At 33.5% G+C, this 23,737-nt stretch overlaps 1 protein-coding gene across 2 annotated transcripts; it reads right to left on the bottom strand.

The window, feature by feature from the left end:
• Positions 1–7,784: 7,784 nt before the first annotated feature.
• LOC114293341 (cucurbitadienol 11-hydroxylase) lies at positions 7,785–19,700 on the bottom strand. 2 transcript variants are annotated; one of them, XM_028237383.2, is made up of 9 exons: positions 18,557–19,700; positions 18,158–18,470; positions 17,890–18,042; positions 17,548–17,796; positions 17,326–17,415; positions 8,760–8,838; positions 8,552–8,658; positions 8,233–8,360; positions 7,785–8,117 (listed from the first exon to the last, which is right to left on the bottom strand). In XM_028237383.2, exons 1-9 carry the CDS (start codon positions 18,769–18,771, stop codon positions 8,024–8,026), a joined length of 1,428 nt encoding a protein of 475 aa, XP_028093184.2. In that variant the 5' UTR covers positions 18,772–19,700; the 3' UTR covers positions 7,785–8,023. The 2 variants fall into 2 exon arrangements, with proteins under 2 accessions (XP_028093184.2, XP_082768243.1); XM_082912117.1 differs by lacking the exons at positions 7,785–8,117; positions 8,233–8,360; positions 8,552–8,658; positions 8,760–8,838 and adding exons at positions 16,154–16,486; positions 16,602–16,729; positions 16,921–17,027; positions 17,129–17,207.
• Positions 19,701–23,737: the final 4,037 nt, after the last annotated feature.

The following is a 23,737-nucleotide window of genomic DNA, read 5'->3' as shown; positions in this document are numbered from 1 at the left end:
GTATATAAAGAGCATCTCCAACGGTGCATTTCTTTTTTCATCAAATCTGAGTAAAAAATGACTCATTTTACCAAATCTGATATCACTCGCTCCAACGGTGAACTTTCATCAAATTTGCGCCGGGACAACCGGTTGGTCGACCGGTTAAGCGAATTTTTTTTTTTTTTTTTTTCTGAACTTTTTGAACCTTTTAGTGGTCGACCGGCTGGTCGACCGATAAGGCAAAAATTATTTATTTAATTTTTTTTTTTTACTGTTTGAACCTTTTCTTGGAACTGTTTGAACCTTTTGGTGGTCAACCGGCCGGGCAACCGGTTGGTCTCCCTCCAACGGTCACCAACAGTGTTTTGGTGAAATCAGTATTTCGTCGTCAGTTTGATAAATTTTTTGATGAAATCTCAATCTGATATTCATTTTGTGCAACCGTTGGAGCAGTGAACAGCAGCTTTTTCATCAAAATTTGAATTTGATATCAGTTTTGATGAATCGTTGGAGATGGTCTAACTTGGGTTGGGCCCTAAGGGGCACCCCAAGTTTGTAGAAGGGAAGAGTTATGGACAATGTGAATCTTAGCTCAAACCACCATACACGCGTGCGTCGTCGCCGGCTGGCTGAGCCGTGCCGGGTGCGGTTGTGGGTGGGGTTGGTTCTAATATTAATTTTTTGGACAAAATTTATTTGATTTTTTTCCAGAAATTCTTAATGAAATTAAATTCCAATTTTGTGCCAAAACTGAAATTAATTTTCTGTCCAAAATTTGCCTCATTCAGTCCGAATTCCCTACAGAATCTGTCGAACAGAATCAAATAGTTTTTTGACCTGTTGGAACCCGAACAGATTCAAAATCTGGACAGTTTATTTAAGTGCAGCAGTCCCAACAATTATCTGTTTGAAATTCAAATTGTATTTGTTCGAAACAGTGCACCTGCTCCATATCTGTTCCAGTTTGAATTTAACATCTGTTCGGGTCTATAAAACCAGATCTGTTCCAGCATTTTTCTGTATCCAAAATTCTTTATTTTCCTTCTACTTTTGCTCTCTTGCATGATATAATCTTCATATTAATTTCACGAAAAATTCAGAGAGTAAGAACACAGGTTTGTGTTCACTGAACAAATTGTTTGGAGTGCTATTACAATTTGTGAAGATCATTGTATCCTAGGAGATAATTGTCACTTAACCGTAAGCACCGTAGCGGGGCTAATCTGTCTTAAGGACAAATTGTCTCACACTCGACTTGATCTTTTAAATATTCATTCAGTTCAGTAAAAAATAAATTTGGTACGTAATTTATTTTATTTGTTTGATTTGTTTCAATTTATTTATTGTACACAAAAGATTGTTCCAACAATCTTAAGACAGACTTGAATTATTCTGTTTATACAGAATTTTTCGTTTATTTTCTTTCTTCTTTCTTCTTCTTACAGAAATTATTTTCTGTAATTTTACAAAATAATATTCTGGTTGGAAAACAAATAGTAGTAATATATTGTTTGACAAATAGTAGTAATATAATGTGTATTTTCTTTGACAACTAGTAGTAGTATACTACTGTTATTAACAATTCAGAATATTTATTTGTGAAATTTTGTCAGAAATTAATTTTGGTTTTTAGAAATTATTTCTGAGTATTCATTAATTAAAATTCTGTTCCAGTATTTTAATTATTGAAGTGTTACAAAAATTTAATTTTCTGTGTGGAATTAATTTGATTAAATAAAATTTTATTTTATTTCCAAATTAATTGAAAATAAAAGTTACAATTATTGTTTCTTTTATTTTTTAACAGAATTTAATTCTGTGGCTTTGGTTTAAAATTTTCTATGTAGTATAAAATTCTAATTCTAATTTTGTTTTATAAATTAGAATTCATGGCTATTGAAACTGGTCAAACTAATGCCCAAACAAGTACTAGTGTAGTGGCTGCAATTGCTCCAATCCCTCCTGTTGTGACTGTGCCAGTCAATTACGGTAAGAAGCTAGAGAAGTTTTCAGGAATTGATTTTAAAAGATGGCAATAGAAAATGTTGTTCTATCTAACAACTCTAAACCTGCTTGTTTTCTCCGTGAGAATGCTCCTACTCTAAACGAGGATGAAACTAACCGGCAAGTGGTTGCTGTAGTCAATGCCTGGAAACATGTTGATTTCCTTTGCTAGAACTACATCTTGAACAGACTTGACAACACATTATACAACGTCTATAGTCCTATCAATACAGCAAAGGAATTTTGGGAGTCTTTGGAGAAAAAGTACAAAACGGGAGATGCCGGCTCAAAGAAATTTGTGGTTGACAAGTTTCTGGACTTTGTAATGGTTGATTCTAAGACTGTGATCAACCAAGTTCAAGATCTCCAACTCATTCTGCATGACATTCACGCAAAAGGCATGTCTCTCAGTGAATATTTTCAAGTTGCTGCCTTAATTGAAAAATTACCACAAGGCTGGAAGGAATTCAAGAACTACCTCAAACACAAGCGCAAAGAAATGTCTTTGGAAAAATTAATTGTGCGTTTGAGGATTGAGGAAGACAACCGCAATTCAAAGAAGCAGACTGGTAAGCATCTAATAGAGTCTAAGGCAAATGTAGTGGAACATGCTCCAAAAGTAAAGAAACAGAAGTTTTCAAGAGAAAGTTCATCACAAGGCTCTAAAGGGAGGGAAAATAAAAAGTACAAGTTTAATGGCAAATGTTACATCTATGACAAAGAGGGACATCAGGCCAAAGATTGCCATAGCACAGGCAAAAGTAAAAGAAGAACAAGCAAGAAGCCTGCTCAAGCCCATATGACCGAAGTGGACAATATTTCCAATGGTGTAGATGACATAAATCTTTCTGCAGTTGTTTCCGAGGCAAACCTTGTCGGAAATCCTAAAGAATGGTGGGTGGACACTGGTGCTACCTGCCATATCTGTGCCAATAAAAAGACGTTCACATCTTATTCTACCGTGGACAATGGTGAACAACTTTTGATGGGCAACTCTTCAACTTCTAAAGTTGAAGGACAAGGAAAGATTATTCTGAAGATGACATCTAGAAAAGAACTTACTCTCAACAATGTACTGCATGTACGGACATTCGCAAGAATTTTGTTTTCGGATCTTTGTTAAGTAAAAATGGGTTTATGCTAGTTTTTTAAAGTGACAAATTTTTACTTACTAAGAATGAGATGTATGTAGGAAAATGTTACATGTCTGATGGCCCTTTTAAGATGAATGTAATGACTGTTATACCCTCTGTTATTAATAAAAATACATCTTCTTCTTACTTGCTTGAGCCTTCAAATTTATGACATGGTAGATTTGGACATGTTAATTATGGATCTTTGCGTAGATTAATTAATATGGAATGTTTACCTAAATTTAACATTGATTCAAATCATAAATGTAAAATTTGCGTTGAGGCAAAATTATCCAAAATTCTTTTTCATTCAATTGAAAGAAGTACGGAACCACTTGAATTAATTCATAGTGACATTTGTGATTTTAAATCAATTCAAACTAGAGGTGAGAAAAAGTATTTTATCACTTTTATAGATGGCTATACTAGATATAGTTATGTTTATTTAATTCAAACAAAGGATGAAACTTTGGAAACTTTCATTCAATATAAGAATGAAGTTGAAAATCAACTTGGTAAGAAAATTAAGAAACTTAGAAGTGATAAAGGTGGTGAATATGAATCACCTTTTGGTAAATTTTATAAAGAACATGGAATAATTCATCAAACCACCGCTCCTTACTTACCTCAGCAAAATGGAATTGCTGAAAGGAAAAATAGGACTTTAAAAGAAATGATGAATGCCACGTTAATAAGTTCTGGATTATCTCAGAACTTATGGGGGGAAGCAATTCTTTCTGCTAATTATATACTTAATAAAGTACCCCGGAAGAAAGTGAATCAAACATCTTATGAAATGTAGCATGGGAGAGTACCATCCTACAAATACATAAAAGTGTGGGGGTGTTTGGCTAAAGTGGCTATTCTTAATCCTAAAAAGGCTAAGATAGGTCCTAAAACCATTGATTGCATTTTCATTGGTTATGCTAAGAATAGTAGTGCATATCGGTTTTTGATTCATAAATCAGAACATTCTAAAATGCATGTAAATACTATCATTGAATCTCGGAATACATCTTTCTTTGAACATGTGTTTCCGAATAAAACTGGACAAGAGACTAGTACTAACAAAAGATCTCATGATGCTATTACTAGTCAAGATCAAGAACATGATCAAGAACAAGAGCAAGAGATAGATCAAGATGAGGAGGATGAACCTAGGCATAGTAAATGTGATAGAACCTCAAAATCTTTTGCTCCATATTTTCTAACTATTTTGTTAGAAAATGAGCCTTTAACTTTTAAAGAAGTTATGTCCAGTCTTGAGGCTCCTTTATGGAAAGAAGCTGTCAATAGTGAAGTTGAATCCATCTTGCAAAATCACACTTGCAAATTAGTGGACTTACCACCAGGTTGTAAACCTCTTGGGTACAAGTGGATTTTCAAAAGAAAAATGAAAGCGGATGGATCAATTAACAAATACAAGGCAAAACTTGTGGTCAAAGGGTATAGACAAAAAGAAGGTCTTGATTACTTCGACACATACTCACCGGTTACTAGAATAACATGCATTAGGATGTTAATTGCTATTGCATTTTTGTATAATCTAGAAATTTATCAAATGGATGTGAAAACCGCTTTCTTAAATGGTGAGTTAGATGAAGAAATTTATATGGAACAACCAGAAAGCTTTTCTGTGCCAGGAAAAGAAAAAAAAATGTGTAAATTGGTTAAATCATTATATGGTTTAAAACAAGCGCCAAAGCAATGGCATGAGAAATTTGACAAGGCAATGATGTCAAATGGATTTAAAATTAATGAGTGTGACAAATGTATTTATATTAAAAACACAGACAAAGGTTATGTCATTGTATGTCTTTATGTGGATGATATGCTCATCATAGGTTGTAATAATGATATGATTAAAACTACTAAGAAAATGTTGAATAAACATTTTGAGATGAAGGACATGGGGATTACTGATGTAATACTTGGTATGAAAATTACCAAAACATCAGAAAGTTATGGTTTGTCACAATCTCATTACATTGAGAAAATCCTTCACAAATTTAGTAAAGATGGTGATCATCTAGCTAGAACGCCTGTGGATGTTAATTTGTTTCTTTCTAAGAACATACAAGAAAGTATTTCTCAATTAGAATATGCCAAAATTATTGGAAGCTTAATGTACTTGATGAATTGTAATCACCCGTATATAGCTTATGCAGTAAGTAAATTAAGTAGATATACGAGTAATCTAGAAGTAGAACACTGGAAAGCAATTATAAAGGTTCTAAGATATCTCCGATTTACTTGTAACATTGGGCTAAATTATACTAGATATCCAGCAGTACTTGAAGGATACTATGATGCAAATTGGATATCGGATACTAGAGACCAAAGTCCACCAGTAGATATGTCTTTAATCTTGGTGGTGCGGTTATATCTTGGAAATCCTCCAAACAAACTTGCATAGCTAGGTCTACTATGGAATCAGAATTCATAATTTTAGATAAAGCTGGAGAAGAAGCAGAATGATTTCGCCACTTCCTTGAAGATATTCCCAAGGCCAACACTGGTGCATGCTATTTGCATACATTGTGATAGTCAATCAACAATAGGCAGAGCACAGAGTCATATGTATAACGGTAACTCATGACACATTCGTCGTTGACATAACACCGTGAGACAACTACTCTCTAATGGAATTATTTCCATTGAATATGTGAAGTCTAGAGACAACATAACGGATCCAATAACCAAAGGGTTAGCAAGAGAGTTAGTTGAGAATTCATCGAGAGGAATGGGACTTAAGCCTATTAAATAAGAGTTACCACAACGGCAACCCAACCTAGTTGACTGGAGATCCCAAGATTTAGGTTCAAAGGGACAACCGAGTTGTGTATGACTTAGAAGGATCACTAGGGAGTCAAACTTCTACCCATTTCTATGATGAAATTATGATATCTGCAGCGTTTTAGGTTAAATACTTTTAATGATTCTTATATCTAGGTAAATCTAGTGGAGTATGGCAGGATACTCTTCATAAGAATCACCTATGTGAGTGTGAACTGTGCCGGTTCTATGAGATTTGTGAAGGGCTATAATTCTCTAGAGCACTCATGAAAGACCAGGTTGTTCAGGGCCAAAATGAACACAATAGTAAGAACTAAACTGTGTCTAGTAATATGCTGTGTGAGTTCTATTGCCTTCGTTTACACAAACGGCTGAATAGTTCAAGACATCATGTTCATTGGTTTGCTAATAAATCTGATAGTGTCTCACAAGGGAAGGTTCAAAGTCAAAAGTTACCTATTCTTTGCAGAATATTTTCAATTTCTGTACTCTTTGTAATTAGATCATGTTGTTGCATTTTCTCTCCATCAAATTCCATTCATGTGGGGGATTGTTGGAAAATTTAGTTTTATAAGGCTTATTTTGGGCTAACTTTGAGCCCAAAATTGAGTGAGTCCCAAATGTCTTTTGGGGTGGGTCTGAAGAAGTGACGTGTTCCTTGCCGCATGGCAAGTCACACGGTGAAAACGGTACGTCAAAACCATTTATAGGTGAATGGGAACTTGACTTCGTTTTCGAGTTCGTGGAATGGACATTTAAAGAATTAAATGTGAGTTTTCTTGAAATAGATTGTCCCACATTAAAACTTTAAAAGAGCTTCTGTGGGTATATAAACTCTTGGTGTACTAACCTGGGTTGGGCCCCCAAGGGGCACCACAAGTTTGTAGAAATGAGGAGTTATGGACAGTGTGAACCTTAGCTCAAACCATCACACAAGCACGCTGCCGCCGTCCGTTCAACCGGCCGGCCGAGCCGAACAGTGCCAGGCGAGGGCGCGGGTGTGGGTTGTGGGTCGGGTCGGTTCTAATATTAATTTTTTGGATAAAATTTATTTGAATTTTTTTCAAAAATTCTTAATGAAATTAAATTCCAATTTTGTGCCAAAATTGGAATTAATTTTTTGTCGAAAATTTGACTTTTTTAGTCTGAATTCCCTACAGAATTTTCCGAACAGATTCAAACAGTTTTCTGACCTGTTGGAACCCGAACAGATTCAAAATCTGGACAGTTTATTTAACTGTAGCAGTTCCAGCAATTATTTGTTTGAAATTCAAACTATATCTGTTCAAAACAGTGCACTTGTTCCATATCTGTTCCAATTTAAATTGAACACCTGTTCGGGTCTATAAAACCAAATCTGTTCCAGCATTTTTTTGAATCCAAAATTCTTCATTTTCCTTCTACTTTTGCTCTATTGCATGATATAATCTTCATATTAATTTTAGGAAAAAAATCAGAGAGTAAGAACACAGGTTTTTGTTCGCCGAACAAATTATTTGGAGTGCTACTACAATTTGTGAATGTCATTGTATTCTGAGAGATAGACGTCACTTAACCGTAAGTACCGTAGTGGGGCGAATCTGTCTTAAGGACAAATTGTCACATACTCGACTTGATCTTTTAAATATTCATTCGGTTCGGTAAAAAATAAATTTGGTATGTAATTTATTTTATTTGTTTGATTTGTTTCAATTTATTTATTGTACACAAAAGATTATTCCAACAATTATAAGATAATGAATAACTTTAGTATATTTTGTAATTTATTATTTGTCGAAGCACAACGGTGGCAATTCCAGATGACACATAAATTAGTGGCTCAATGAGGGCCAACAAGAAGAATACAAAAATAAGAGTGCACATTCGGGGTTGAGCAAAGCATTCATTTGTATATTAAAGTACAAAGGAAGAAAGATTGTTAACTCATATGAGTATAGTTGACAGCACAAACATGAGGTAGCTGTTCCAAAGCTCTAGTTACAACTTGAATAACACAACAGCAAAAAAACAAAAAAAACAAATAAAGCATATAACAAAATTTCTTAGTTGAAAGATATATAGAAAAGCTTGTTATGTTTGAGTCCACGGCAGCTGATCTTCATTAGATATCAGTCGTTCTTTTCTGTGAGTTTAATATGAACCCCATCTACAAAGTCCAAAATGGGTCTTCGAACGATTTTTCCTCCCCTAATTTTTGTCCAACTGTTTTTCAAAAGCAAAATATAAATTAAGTTAAAACCAACCAACTAAACAAACATTGACTACTCTTTTGTTGACAAACTCGAGAAAACACAGGAAAAAAGAAAGAAAAAATTACCTATACTTGGTGACCAATACATGGAGAAAAGTGTAGACAAACGCCCTAGCGTAATCTGCACCTGCGCATTGTCTCACCCCTCCTCCAAATGGCATAAAATTCTTTGATATAACACTTGGATCAAGGTCCTATACATCATCCAATAATTAAGGAGCAAAATTAGTACTTGTCAATGGCTTCTTTTAATGATCAAATCTCACTATTAAACATTAGATTAAAACAACTAATAAGTAAAAATTTACAACTCTCAAGTCATCCCTTCGTGGAGACAAAAAAGGAAAGAAAATTGTATAAGCTCAAGATATGAATCGGCATGCACCTTCCAGCGTGAAGGATTGAATTTAACTGGATCCTTAAAGGCTTCTGGGTTCAATTGATGAGCAGAAGTAACAATCAAAATGTTCCAGCCAGCTGGAACTGTATATCCTGTTGAGTTTTTAACCAATAGACATTTCAATTTCAATTATTTGTAGGTCATATTTTGATGAAGCTGATTAGTGGCATTGTGATACAATTATAGTCCTTACCATTGAATTTGATATCTTTTGTTACTTTTCTCAACAGTCCTGGTGCTACATTTCCCAACCTAAGAACTTCATTCACAACCTGCAATTTTATAATAACAAGACATACACATCATTAGTAAAGTAGAGATGAAAATTCTAATTAATTATTCCTTTACTGGTAAAAGACAAAACAGATTGGGATGATCATATAAACGTACACTTATGCCAAGTTTGATTTCACAAGACTAATAGTGAAGTATTAATAATCCTATTAGATTAGTGTGGTATTAATTATCCAATTGGATTAATAGGAGAAATTATCCTCTTGTCCATTGTTTGATTTGCATGGGATAAGAAGCTTATAAATGTAGGATTACAACTATATTTATTTTATTTTCCAATCTTACCCTCCATCAATGTTTCTTCATAATTTTTACTTTATCAAAATTTCTTCATAAATGTGATTTTGAAAAAAATTATAAATAAATAAATAAAAGAAAAATTAAAATACAAAATACAAAGGCCATGTTTGGTTTGTTTTTTAATTTTTTTTTTAAAAAAATATCTAAACTAATTTGATAAAATAAATATAAAAAAATATTTTAAAATTTATAAAAATTATTTTTGGCCTTCTAAAATATAAAATTATATAGATTTAATAATAAGTGTTTTAATTTTTTTTTTAAAATTTCTTTCACCAAATTAATTTTAAAACAAGTTCATAAAAACCAAACCAAACATGACCACCACCAACCCACCCACCCACACAAAATGGTAATTAAACACATGCAAACATGGCCTAAAAGTACACATGCAAAATTATGTTTGAACATAGATTTGTCTAAACACAGATTATGTTTGATTCACCCATCAAGACCACACGTAACAGATTATGTTTTTTGTTTTTTTGATCCACCAATCAACTCAAGTTCAATATTAAACTAAGAAAAACAATGTTCACAATAGTTTGTAGAACAGTGATGTGTGTAAGCTAGAAATATAGCATCTCGAATATCTTCTACACAACTAAATTCCCACATTATCAAATACTATTATATATTCTATTGTGTCGAATAAACCACTATCCCCAACATGTGTACTCATACATGCCCTCCCAACAAAAGACATACCCACTCTAATTTGTCGGCATCGGAGAGACTGAAAAAGAAGTCAACTCGCTGAGCATCTTTGACAATGAGAGAACCTGTTGTCAACCTTTGAGTTGATGTAAGGGGGAGCTTCAGAAGTTCAGCATTGACACTCCTCCTAGCTTGGGATAAGTCATGTTGATATCCAATCCTTTTAACAATCTCACCCAATCTAGTGTCCGTTTTGTCCAAAAAAGAGCCAAGTGTCTCTGTCATTGTAGCAATATTACTTGCGATTCCTTCAGTAGTCCTCGCTCTTTTTGTTCCTCCCTTGCTAAAGGTAGAAGAGTTGGATGCATTTCCATTTGTAGACATTGAACACTCGAAGTCAGCAACATTGAATTGCTTAGCTGGAGAACCATCACCCTTCTCCCCCATGGCTTCCTCCACAGCAATTGCTTCAACTGCATCTGCAGGATCTTCCGCTAACTCACCAGTGGCTCTGTCTTTGCCAAAGAGAACAAGCCAATCTTCATAATATGGAAATGACTTGTTTCGCATAGAACTCGCACTTGGTTGTCTCTACACAAGTTCAAAAGAAAGAAAGGACATTCAAGTATGCTAAATGAGATAAAATTGAAATGAAGATGAATAAGATATCTAGTAATTATGATGAGATGAACACTAAAAAATAGAAGAAAAAAACTTACCCGAACAAAGTTTTCCCAAACATCATCACTGTCAACAAGAACCATCTTCTCAGTGTCATTCCATCCAAACCCGCTAAGCTTAGTCATTTCATACAAAAGGCCATAGTGTTTCCTCCAAATTTTTATCTTTGACTCAATGTGAGGACAAGCACGAAGGTCACTTCCAGGAAAGCCATGATAATTCTCTTCTCAAGTTCGCCATAAAACCCCAACTTAAATTGCCCATTGTCAACCTTCCATTTAGGATTATTACACAAATCTCTCATTGCACTTATGAGAAACAACTTCTCCCTCTTCGTCCAAATCCTACGACTCCCAATTGAACCAGCATCTGCCTTCCCCTTACTTTTCTTTCGAGAATGACTGGTAGCAACACTATCCATGCCTATAATAATGATGTACAACACATATTATTGATTTAATAGCTCATTCTAATATACAAAATACAAGTATGGAAGACAAGATAAAAATATGATTGAAAATTGTACATGAACTATATATATATAAAATAGCACTCTTGATATTAAACAACTACTCAATCTACCTAAAATATAGATATTATTATGCAATCATGAAAGCAATAAATGGTTCTCCATGAAATAAAGATTAAAACAAATAAAATTGATTAGCTTGAAAAATAAATCCATCTCAACTACGTAAGATTCTCATTACATATTTTTCAATTATGAAAATAGACAAGATTCTCATCATTACAAATAAAATATTTAAATAAACTATCTCAACTACGGAGGATTTCCACCAACTCCTCTATTTGCTTGCCATTCATTAAACATTATGTTTGCCAATGTATCCCTCCAATCACTCCATTGATTTGATGGCTCTACTGTATTGATGAACTCTTCTCCTAAATCAGGTTGAGGTATAGGAGTGTTATTTAACTCGAACTCAAATGGATCCACTGGCATTTCACGTCTGATGAGGTTGTGGAGAAGGCGACATGCAGTAATAATACGACCCTGGGTCTTGATTGGGTAGTACGAAGCAGTTCTTAGTATTGCCCACCTAATCTTGAGTAACCCAAAACACCTTTCAATAACGTTACGAGCAGCAGAGTACTTCATGTTGAAGAACTCCTCAGGATTCACTGGGATACCCCCTTCTCTCCATGTAGAGAGGTGATAGCGTTGCCCTCTATACAGCGCTAAGAAACCCTCTCCATTAGTGTAACCCGCATCTACAAGATAGTAGAAACCTGAAAACAAGTATGGGTTTCATATGTATAAGTACTTTAAAAATTGGGCAATTAAGATTACATCAATTAACTATATAGATTCTTACCCGTCGGCACCTTCAAACCATTTGGTCTATTCACAGCATCTCTAAGTACCCTAAAATCTGAAGCTGACCCTTCCCATCCAGGCAACACATAAATGAATTGCATGTCTTGGGAACAAACACCCAAGACATTAGTAGCAATTTCACCCTTCCGTGTTCTATATCTTGGCTTATCTATTGCAGGAACACGAACCCTAACATAAGTTCCATCTAGAGCTCCAAGACAATTCTACCAAAGATCAAAATAAAATAAGGTTATTCATTTTAAATATGTTAGTGTTTGCCCAAAATCTAAATGAAATTAAACTATGTAATACCTGAAAACACCTCCATCTATCATCTGTGCAATTTGCAGTTATTGGCTCTGGTGTCTTAAGTAAGACACCTTCTAAGCGTAAAATAGCCTTCAGGACATCGTTAAAATACTGACTAACTGTTTGCCCAGACCGCATGAAATTGAACTTGATGTTGCAATTCTTATAGTCGTGTGCAATCACATTTAAGAACATTGCAACTTTCTCCTCTAAGAGGACATATTTGGAATCAGATAATCCCACACTTCGAACAAGTGTACAAAAACACATGAAGGTATGCCTATTCACTCGGAGTTGTTCATGACAATCAATATCGCTATCCTTCACCAATCTATTCAAATAGTCTAATTGTGCTTGGAAGGGATGTGGTGATCTTTTAATATCCAACCTAGATTGGTACCTCTCCAAGGCAACTTGTAGTACAATAATGTACACACCACATACATAGTTAATAGATGACACAACTTCTTGGAGTGCTACAAATGCTTCAAATAGGTCCATCGTACTGTCCGAGCATTCATTATTGTCCATCTACAAATGCTTCAACTAACACATCAGATCTAGTTAATGTAAGAGATTAGAACTACATGTATTTCTGATGGGTACTGAAAGAGTTCCCAAAAGATTGCATTAATTCAAATCTAAACACATTCAATATGATTACAATTTTTTTCTTATGCAAAGATTTTTTACCACACAAGTCCAGTATCACCACAACCACTAGGCATAATCAATGGCCAGCACTTTGCCATGAACTGGAAGAGATTACCCTAATATGTTGTATGCAATCATTCAATGAAATGGCCAGAGTGAGTCAAAACAACAAAAAATCAGTAATGTACTGCTGTTTGTGTTTGTGTTAGAGTTAGCCATTGTCTTTCTCTTCCAGAGCTGAAGAAGTGAAGCTTCTATAAACTCTCATTAAGTTCTCTATGTTGTGAATATTTTTGTATGTCTATATATACACGAACTACCTTCTATGGTAAAGTGGCTCTCTGCATATCTCAAGAAAAGGAATGTTTTGAATTTAATTACATTCACAATTTTCTCTGCAAAATTGGTAATCACATCAAATTTGACCTGAACAACGGGATGGGGATTTTGAAGGGATAAAAGTGTACCAATGGATGCCCACAGCCAATATGCCCAAAATGTGGGCAAAGATGACCTAATTCCCAGAGTAAAGAGCAACCATTGGAGCAAGGACAAAAATCACCCAGGATGATTCCATTGCTGTGGTGCACGAGTCTCTCTCTCTCTCTCAACAAATCAATTCCGAGGTCCCATAAATATATACCTATTGTGTGAAATAATGTACTGAATTTTATCAATGTGAACTTGCCAGAGCACCTCTGTGGAGAACTGAAATATTAAAATTATGTTATTGGTTTTAGTTAATGGTTTTGGTTTTAGTTAATGTATTAATAGCCTGAAATTATTACTTTTACATCAATACTTTTTTGATCCTTATTTTACTGTCATATAATGCTAAGGAGAAAATGTGACAGGACTGAAGCTGATATATTAAGCAACAAATATATCCGAGCCAAGCTTAACCAACTCGAGTTCACCTCCGTTTGAGCTGAGCTTTAATAATCTAGTTTGAAAGTTAGGCTTGAGTTTGGTTTATAAACATTTTCATGCTGAGTTTCAGTGAGGTGCAGACTTTTGAGCTTGATCTGTTCATGAACTATTGATTCATTTGCTGATCTAATTATATACTTGGGAAAAAAGCATTCATTATGAAGTGGAATTGTTTTAGAAGTCCAAATTTGGTTACTAGCAGTCATGTTATTTTGAAGAGTTGAAGGTGATCCCATACATGATGCAGTAGATACCACAATGTTAATAAAAACGTAGTAGAAGTTATTTAAAAGCTATCTAAAACTACAGAATGCTTTCAGATACTATATTTTCTACCTTTTCTTCTTCTTTCTTTTTTTCTTTCTTTTTGTGGGCCTGAATATGTAGTCCAAAGACATATTATGGAAGAAATTTTCTTCAAAAGCAGCAACACTAATAATCAGTGCTTGTAGAACTTACTAAATGATTGATTGCTTGGATGCAAGCTATGAAATCATGTACAGTTACAGTAAAATTTGTCTGTACAAAGCAAAATCATCGATTATGAAACATGTGGACCTTTTTTTTTATATTTTATTTTATGTGCATAATGTAGACTTTTATTTGATTTTGGGCTTTATTGAGCAATGTCTGCTGAAGAGTTGGTCTTCGAATCTATGAATGGAAGCTGGGGAATGTTGTTCAAATCTATGAATGTTTAGTACATGTCAACTCTCAATCAAAAGTGAATTTGAACATTTTTACTTGCTACAAGAAGAACATTCACAAATATCCACCTTAACAATGATCTACTTACTCCTTTTTTTTCCTCACCAGTAAGCATTTAATGGATCACAACAATTTTCATAAGCATGTTCCAATTGTTTATGATGAGTTCTCACTTGAACATAGAATCAAACACATGATGGGCAGAATTTTAACAATCGAAGCAAACAGAGATCTAGTATATAATATACCAAAACCATCAAAACATTGTTACAACTACATAGATCTATGTATATATACAAATACATCTCATAAATTCTAACAATGATGATTTATCATAAATTTTGAACCAAACATGTAAAATTAATTGTTGAAATAGATAAAAATCTGGAAAAATAAATGGCGAAGATGATAATCTCACCGGTAATGAGAGTTTTTCAGTGCCGACGGTGAATTTTCCGGCGAACGAAGGTTGAAATCGGCACACCGAGATGGAGATCTTCACGAAGGTGGAGATCCTTCACGAAGGTGGAGATCTCTCAGCAAAGCTGCTAAGTCTTTGCTGGATAGAAATGATATGATTTGGCTTACATTTCTGTGTATATAGTGAGGGTAAAAAAGTCTTTTTACTTTATTTCCCAATTCAGGATATATAATCCCACCCCTACCCCATTACTAATAATCCAACAAATTTGTTGGATTAATTATCCATTGGATTAATAATCCTAAACCAAATTATTAAAAACAACATAGGATAGTTGGGCCCACGGATTAATAATCCACAAGCGCGCTGCCGCCGTCCGTTCAACCGGCCGGCCGAGCCGAACAGTGCCAGGCGGGGGCGCGGGTGTCGGTTGTGGGTCGGGTCGGTTCTAATATTAATTTTTTGGATAAAATTTATTTGAATTTTTTTCAAAAATTCTTAATGAAATTAAATTCCAATTTTGTGCCAAAATTGGAATTAATTTTTTGTCGAAAATTTGACTTTTTTAGTCTGAATTCCCTATAGAATTTTCCGAACAGATTCAAACAGTTTTCTGACCTGTTGGAACCCGAACAGATTCAAAATCTGGACAGTTTATTTAACTGTAGCAGTTCCAGCAATTATTTGTTTGAAATTCAAACTATATCTGTTCAAAACAGTGCACTTGTTCCATATCTGTTCCAATTTAAATTGAACACCTGTTCGGGTCTATAAAACCAAATCTGTTCCAGCATTTTTTTGAATCCAAAATTCTTCATTTTCCTTCTACTTTTGCTCTATTGCATGATATAATCTTCATATTAATTTTAGGAAAAAAATCAGAGAGTAAGAACACAAGTTTTTGTTCGCCGAACAAATTATTTGGAGTGCTACTACAATTTGTGAATGTCATTGTATTCTGAGAGATAGACGTCACTTAACCGTAAGTACCGTAGTGGGGCGAATCTGTCTTAAGGACAAATTGTCACATACTCGACTTGATCTTTTAAATATTCATTCGGTTCGGTAAAAAATAAATTTGGTATGTAATTTATTTTATTTGTTTGATTTGTTTCAATTTATTTATTGTACACAAAAGATTATTCCAACAATTATAAGATAATGAATAACTTTAGTATATTTTGTAATTTATTATTTGTCGAAGCACAACGGTGGCAATTCCAGATGACACATAAATTAGTGGCTCAATGAGGGCCAACAAGAAGAATACAAAAATAAGAGTGCACATTCGGGGTTGAGCAAAGCATTCATTTGTATATTAAAGTACAGAGGAAGAAAGATTGTTAACTCATATGAGTATAGTTGACAGCACAAACATGAGGTAGCTGTTCCAAAGCTCTAGTTACAACTTGAATAACACAACAGCAAAAAAACAAAAAAAACAAATAAAGCATATAACAAAATTTCTTAGTTGAAAGATATATAGAAAAGCTTGTTATGTTTGAGTCCACGGCAGCAGATCTTCATTAGATATCAGTCGTTCTTTTCTGTGAGTTTAATATGAACCCCATCTACAAAGTCCAAAATGGGTCTTCGAACGATTTTTCCTCCCCTAATTTTTGTCCAACTGTTTTTCAAAAGCAAAATATAAATTAAGTTAAAACCAACCAACTAAACAAACATTGACTACTCTTTTGTTGACAAACTCGAGAAAACACAGGAAAAAAGAAAGAAAAAATTACCTATACTTGGTGACCAATACATGGAGAAAAGTGCAGACAAACGCCCTAGCGTAATCTGCACCTGCGCATTGTCTCACCCCTCCTCCAAATGGCATAAAATTCTTTGATATAACACTTGGATCAAGGTCCTATACATCATCCAATAATTAAGGAGCAAAATTAGTACTTGTCAATGGCTTCTTTTAATGATCAAATCTCACTATTAAACATTAGATTAAAACAACTAATAAGTAAAAATTTACAACTCTCAAGTCATCCCTTCGTGGAGACAAAAAAGGAAAGAAAATTGTATAAGCTCAAGATATGAATCGGCATGCACCTTCCAGCGTGAAGGATTGAATTTAACTGGATCCTTAAAGGCTTCTGGGTTCAATTGATGAGCAGAAGTAACAATCAAAATGTTCCAGCCAGCTGGAACTGTATATCCTGTTGAGTTTTTAACCAATAGACATTTCAATTTCAATTATTTGTAGGTCATATTTTGATGAAGCTGATTAGTGGCATTGTGATACAATTATAGTCCTTACCATTGAATTTGATATCTTTTGTTACTTTTCTCAACAGTCCTGGTGCTACATTTCCCAATCTAAGAACTTCATTCACAACCTGCAATTTTATAATAACAAGACATACACATCATTAGTAAAGTAGAGATGAAAATTCTAATTAATTATTCCTTTACTGGTAAAAGACAAAACAGATTGGGATGATCATATAAACGTACACTTAGTGTAAAAGTCATTGATTTATATTCTTCCCAGGAGAGTGGAGAATCTGGAGTTGCTCTGTTTTTAACGATTGTCTCGTTTTCAACCTGACAAAATTGAACGATCACTAATTAATGTCATAATTATATATGCAGAAGAGTAGTCTTTCATTGTTCAACCAAGACTGAAAAACCGATCAACATTTGTTAGTTAATTAAATTGTAGGTTTGCGAACGTACTGTTAGCTCCTCTAATATTGAAGGATACTCTGAGAGAAACTTCAAAGTCAATAGTATAACCGAAGAGATTGGCTCAAAGTTTCCAAATAAAACTCCAAACATCAAATTGGATAGGAATTCGGCCGTCAAGAACTTCTCAGTTTTCATGTCTTCCATTGCTTTGTCAAGGAAGTCTCCTCTAAACTTGTTATCGGAATCGATTCTCTGTTGTACGATATCCTTCAACATGCTTAATAATTCCTTGCGGTCCTAAATACCAAAAAAAAAATTGGCAACTATATCAGTATATACATATATCTTCAAGAACAAGTTTAATTTTTTTGTTTTTAGGTAAGTAATTACCTTGACGCATTGGTGGAAAGTAGTGCCAGGAATGTCCAAAGGAAGGGACAATAGACCATGCAATAAACTGGAAAACTTGTCACTAAGACGCATCTCTGATGATTTTTCCCAATCATAGCCATACAATTGCTTCAAGGTGAAATCAAAAATCATCTGCAATATGCGAACAAAGACATATACATGTTATCAGCAAACACCAGAAAGTATAAAGATAAATAATGAAGCAGAGATGAAATTAATTAGTTGGGAGAATTTTGTTTTGACGTACACAAGTAGCATCATGCTTGACATCAACAATTGGCTTGGTGGACCAATTACGAAGAGTTTTCTGAATGAGTTGCTCAACTTGTGGTAGCAAATTTACTCTGATGCCCTCAACTCCAAAGTGTGTCAAAGTTATGCTTCTAATGTACTTCTGAACAGAGCCTACTGCAAATATGGGCAACATGCTCGAAAACGTGTCCAAATACCACAATTCTACGGATTTCCCTTCTTCTGTAATGATGTAATGATTGAATTTCGGGTCGGTTGTTATAACAACCTGTTTACCGGCAACATTAGTTCGGAACACCGATCCATATCTGCACCCACAACATATAATCAAAAAAAAAAAAAAAACAAATTATTACACTTAAATTATAAAACTGGTTTGGCAAATTATATATACCTCTGAACTCGCTTAGAAATGAAGGGATGGAGTTCTAAAGATCGGTTGGGAATAAGAAGCTGAATGGTCTCTCCGATGAGAGGGAATCCCATGGAACCAGGGGGAAGAACACCATTTTCACATTTGGGGTTCCTCCATTTGCGAACCCAGTGAGTCATGAATATGGTAGCCAATGCCACCACAACCGTGCTCAATGCTACTCCGATAGACAACATGTTTTTGAATTGTTGATGCGCAAAGGAGAAGAAAAGGGTCGAAATAAATATATCCCGAGTGCTCTTCTTCTTTTTGTTGGAAGTTGTATGTAGAATGATCGTCAATTTATAGTTTTAGCATGGATGGATGGAACTAGTCAACGGGTACACAAGTACCAACCTATAATTGCATGTGTCACTCCCATTAATTTATTCAAAATTAAATAAATGGATTTCGTGGAGCTAGCTCTTGCTTAGTAGAGTAAATAAAATAGTTTACAAATAAATTCTTTTATAAAGGAAAAAAATCAAAAATATATGATAATGATATTTTTATAATTATGAATCAAATTTTATATTTTTTATTTAAAATAAAGGATTATAATAAGTCATACTTTATGATAATATTACCAACTAATGAGAAATATGTCATACTATGGCAATACAACTAAATGATTGAATTAGTGGGAGAAAAATATCAGCTCACTCTTATTTGCGATATATTTTATTAGGGTTCGGATGGTCTCCACTTTAGATCTGTGATAATCTGGTTTAATTCAGTCCAATAAACTCACTTTTGGGCAGTTTTTTGATAATCAGAAACATTCACATTTTAAAATTTATTGAGTATATTATTATTGTAAAAAATCATGTCGATCGGATAACGAATACTATGTATTTGGATCACTTTTGTTTAGAAAAAAATGGACAGTCAAAAAATTAGTAGTTCATAAAAAAGTAATCCAAAAAAATAGTATCCGTTATCCAATTGACATAATTTTTTACAAGAATAATGTACTCAACAAATCTTAAAATATGAACAGTTTAAATTATTAAAAAATGACCAAAAATGAGTTTAATAGATCAGGCTGAACTCACCAATTTAGATGGTGAAATGGAGGTAAGCCAGGCATGTTATTAATGAATTGGCAGGGTGGCAGGTTGGACTTGATATTAATTGGAGTTTAGTGAGTTTGTTTTATTGAGTCTTTCGCCAGCCATTTGAATGGTCAGACAAGGAGAGTCAAAATTGACAACAAAAAAACTATATTAAATATAGTGGGAGATGAACTAGGAAAGGAAGGAAATTACGGAAGCGAGATTGAACGATAGTTTGGATGATTGGGAATGTAATAGATTTCGTTTTCGTATTACATGATCAACTATTATGTAAAATTTAAGTTAATAAATTTTAAATCTAAATTAAGAAAGTAGCTTTGTGAAGCTTGAAATTTATAATGATGTGGTGTATAGGTTATTAATTTTGAATTTTAATAGTGTCTTGTAATATTATAAAATAAAATGAAGAAGATCAAATTCATTTATAGTTCTTCTTTTTTCTTTTATTTATTATTACGGAAGTGTTGGAAATTTCATCCGAACTTCTCAATACATGTAATTGTCACATTTCGCATTTATAAAGTAATTACCAAATATAGATTTTGGGAGAAGTTAGGAATGGAACTCAAATTTTTTCACCTGAGAAGAGCCCCACAACTTTTGATTCACACATTAAAATAGTAAATTATACTTTATACCTCTACATTTTATACCAAATTTCGCTTTGGTCTTTACATATAAAATCATGACAATCAATCCCCTATACTATTGGTCAAATCTTACTTTGGTCTCTACATATGAAATCATGACAGTCAACTCTATATATTTGTGGTCAAATCCCATTTTGGTTGTTATACAATAGGGCTGAGCAAGGAATCCGTGAAATCCGTAATCCGATCCAGTCCAGTCCAATCCGATAGGTTTGGATTGGTTTTTTGAATCCACGGTTCGGTTCCGGATTGAAGAATTAAAAATCCGTAGTCCACGGATTGGTTCCGGATTGAACCCCACGGTTCCGGATTGGAACCGATCCGGACCGTATACAAATAGTCTATATTTTTATTATACATCATCTCCTATAGTATCTTCTCTTATTCTATATAAAATTTAAACTCAAACCTAAAACCGTATAATATCTTATTTTATTACTTTTGTTTGTATTTTCTTATGGTTGTTTAAATTCAAGAACAGTATGTCACTATTATAGAAAAACATGTTGCTATTATGGAACTGATATAGCGCTATGTTTATATTTTTATGAAATTAAAGTGTTATATATATATATATATTTTTTTTTTTTGTTATTTAATTATGTGAATCCGTGGTCCTAAACCGATCCAATCCGTATTTAAATGGATTGGTTCGGATTGGTTCCATGATTTAAACGGATTGGATTGGTTCCAATTTTTCAGGAACCGTAAATAACGGATTGGTCCTGGTTTTACCCCAATCCGGTCCAATCCGGATCATGCTCACCCCTATTATACAAGTGTCAACAGAATGCAGTCATATAACAAATATATGACTACGAAAAGATGATAAGAGAGAAAAATCATCCTCATTTTCCACCAATATACACTTTGTCTTAAAATTTACATCAAATTATGACTGTATTAAGCTAAAATAAAGCATATATTGTGAATGATTAAGAAGATGAACTATAATTTTGCATCAATTGGAATCACTTAATTTTGTTTTTCACAGTAACACACTTTTCTATCTATTCTTTTTCTTCACAGATAGACAAGTGTAAGAGTAACTTTTTGATTTCAAAAGCTCTATTTTCTTACATTTTCGTTTCAATTTTCAATATACGAACATATGTATATTTTATTATATAACTCTCACGTGATAAGCATGTAGGACAAAATATGTGTTGGTGGGAAAAAGGGATAATTTTCCTCTCGAACCTTTATTTTGTAGTCATATTCTTGTCACATAAGAGGATTCTATTTAAGATTTAAATAATGGAGTAACAGAATAGGGACAGTGATACTTGTGTAGAGACCAAAGTTAGATTTGACCAAAAGTGCAGGGAGTTGACTGTTACAATTTTATAGGGACCAAAATAGGATTTGACCAGAAGTGCCGAATGTTGATTGTCATGATTTCATATCTAGGGCTAAAGTTGAATTCGGTGCAAAGTATAAAGGTGCAAAGTATAATTTTTCCTTAAAATAGTAGTCTCTAAATACAAATCAAAAAATTTGTTGGACACCAAAAATTTGATAATTTTTTTCATAACATTACAGTCCTAAGTCAAATTATCAATAAGGATAAAAATCTTTAAATTCATTTCTGTTTGCATCTATTCTCAGTCATTATCTTCTTCCCTTGCGAACACACACTACAACATATAAGAGTTTTAAAAATCATATGTTTTGATTTCTAAAAATGAAAATTTTGTTACAAATGATATTTAGGGATCAATTTCTATTATTATGAGGATAATCACTAAAAGATCGTTTCGAAAAGTCAAAAACAAGACTTTTAGCGACAAAATTTTAAAAATGTCACTAATAAATAGACTTTTAAGACAAAATAATTTGATTTCAAAATGATTTATTTTTTGAGACAAAAAATTTGGTCCCAAAAGAATAACAATTCATCACTAATGTTTAATTTTCGTTGCTAAAAATATAATAACGATATTTTTTGTAACAAAAATATTTAGTTCATAAAAAATAATTTTGCCCTTAAATTTTGATTTCTAAAATTTTAATTTCTTTTAGTGAGGGTCACCATCACCTCCAAGAGGCACCCAACCCCTCCACACGGAATTGGTTGAGGTGTTAAGAAAATAAGAATAAAAATCAAATTTGAGAATAGAGTTTCCAATAATATTTTTAGGATGCATTTAGATGCTCCACATTAAAATTGATGTAGCACAAATATTAAAAATTACAGATCTGCCCATCATATATTTTTTTAAAAAATTATTTAATAATTCTACCCGCCAAGTTTGACCACTTGGTGGTGGCTTCAAAAGTCATATTTTAATACTCAATGATAGTTTTTTTTTTCTTTTTAAAAAAAAAAAAAAAAAACAATTGAACAAGCAGTTTTGATCTCAAGATTACCATCCAATGATCCAATGATCAATTCATAAAAAATCAAGGAAAGCTTGAATATTAGTGTTGAAGAACTAACACGAGAATATATTATAAACATATACACAGAAGACAATCATACAATATTATCTGCTGCATCAAATGTTGTAAGTTGGAAATTTCATAAAACAATTTAAACAACGTTAAATAATATGCAAATATATGCACACTTTGACTTAATAGAAGAACCACTCGGTATTTTAAGTTTGTAGTCCGCCTTATTACATTGACTTAAGCCATCTCTAAATATTAAATTTGTGAAGCGATTTGCGGGGGAAAAAAATTTGTGACATATTTACCAATAAAATAGAATAATGACAAAGGAACCAAATTTTTTCATAAATTCTTTCTCTTGTCTTTTCTTTTCTCTACACAAATTTGTGGAGGGATGCACTTTGATAGGAAATAGGCATTTTGATGATGCATGCATTTTGATAGGAAATAGGCATTTTGATGCTGCATGCATTCTCTTGTCAACTAATAATGCATGCATTTTGATAGGAAATAGGCTAAATTTGGTTTTTTTTCTTCACTTTTGTCTCAGGTATACTCAATTTTATACTCGTTTAATGAAAAAAAAAATTCATTAAATGTACTATAGCCAATGCCAGCAAAAATCAAATGAGTAGTAATTCATTTGGCCGAAATTAAATGCCAAAACATTAAGGTGTCATTTGGTAATACTTATGTTTTCTGTTTTCTATTTATATTTACAAAAATTTTAAAAACTCAAATAAAAACTTGTTTGGTAAAATTTTTGATTTATAAATCAGTGGTCTCAGTTTATAAATTTGGCCAAAAAATGAAAACACAAAAAATGTGTTTCCATTTTGAGTTTTCAGTTTTTTTTTTTTTACCACCCAACACTAGCCACCACCCGCCACAATTTTTCACCACCGTCTTCCGCCACCACCTACCTGCCACCACCACCTGCCACCACCACTCACCACCCACCTGCCATCACCACCCACCACCCGCCACCACCACCCACCACCCACCTGCCACCCACTCACCACCACCATCCACCACTCGCCACC

The sequence above is a fragment of the Camellia sinensis genome, unplaced genomic scaffold, assembly GCF_055761805.1.
Source record: "Camellia sinensis isolate YWXY unplaced genomic scaffold, ASM5576180v1 Unanchor2, whole genome shotgun sequence".
Classification (NCBI taxonomy): domain Eukaryota; kingdom Viridiplantae; phylum Streptophyta; class Magnoliopsida; order Ericales; family Theaceae; genus Camellia; species Camellia sinensis.
The sequence above is the reverse complement of the archived record's forward strand: the minus strand, read 5'-3'. Positions and strand labels throughout refer to the sequence as shown.

What these genes read in the sequence shown, in the direction of transcription:
- LOC114293341 (XM_028237383.2), bottom strand. Translation starts at nt 18,771, where the DNA reads ATGTTGTCTATCGGAGTAGCATTGAGCACGGTTGTGGTGGCATTGGCT. An exon ending in ATTTCTAAGCGAGTTCAGAG is followed by an intron (nt 18,471 to 18,556) that starts GTATATATAATT and finishes TTGTGGGTGCAG; the next exon opens with ATATGGATCGGTGTTCCGAA. An exon ending in TCAATCCTTCACGCTGGAAG is followed by an intron (nt 8,361 to 8,551) that starts GTGCATGCCGAT and finishes GATGATGTATAG; the next exon opens with GACCTTGATCCAAGTGTTAT.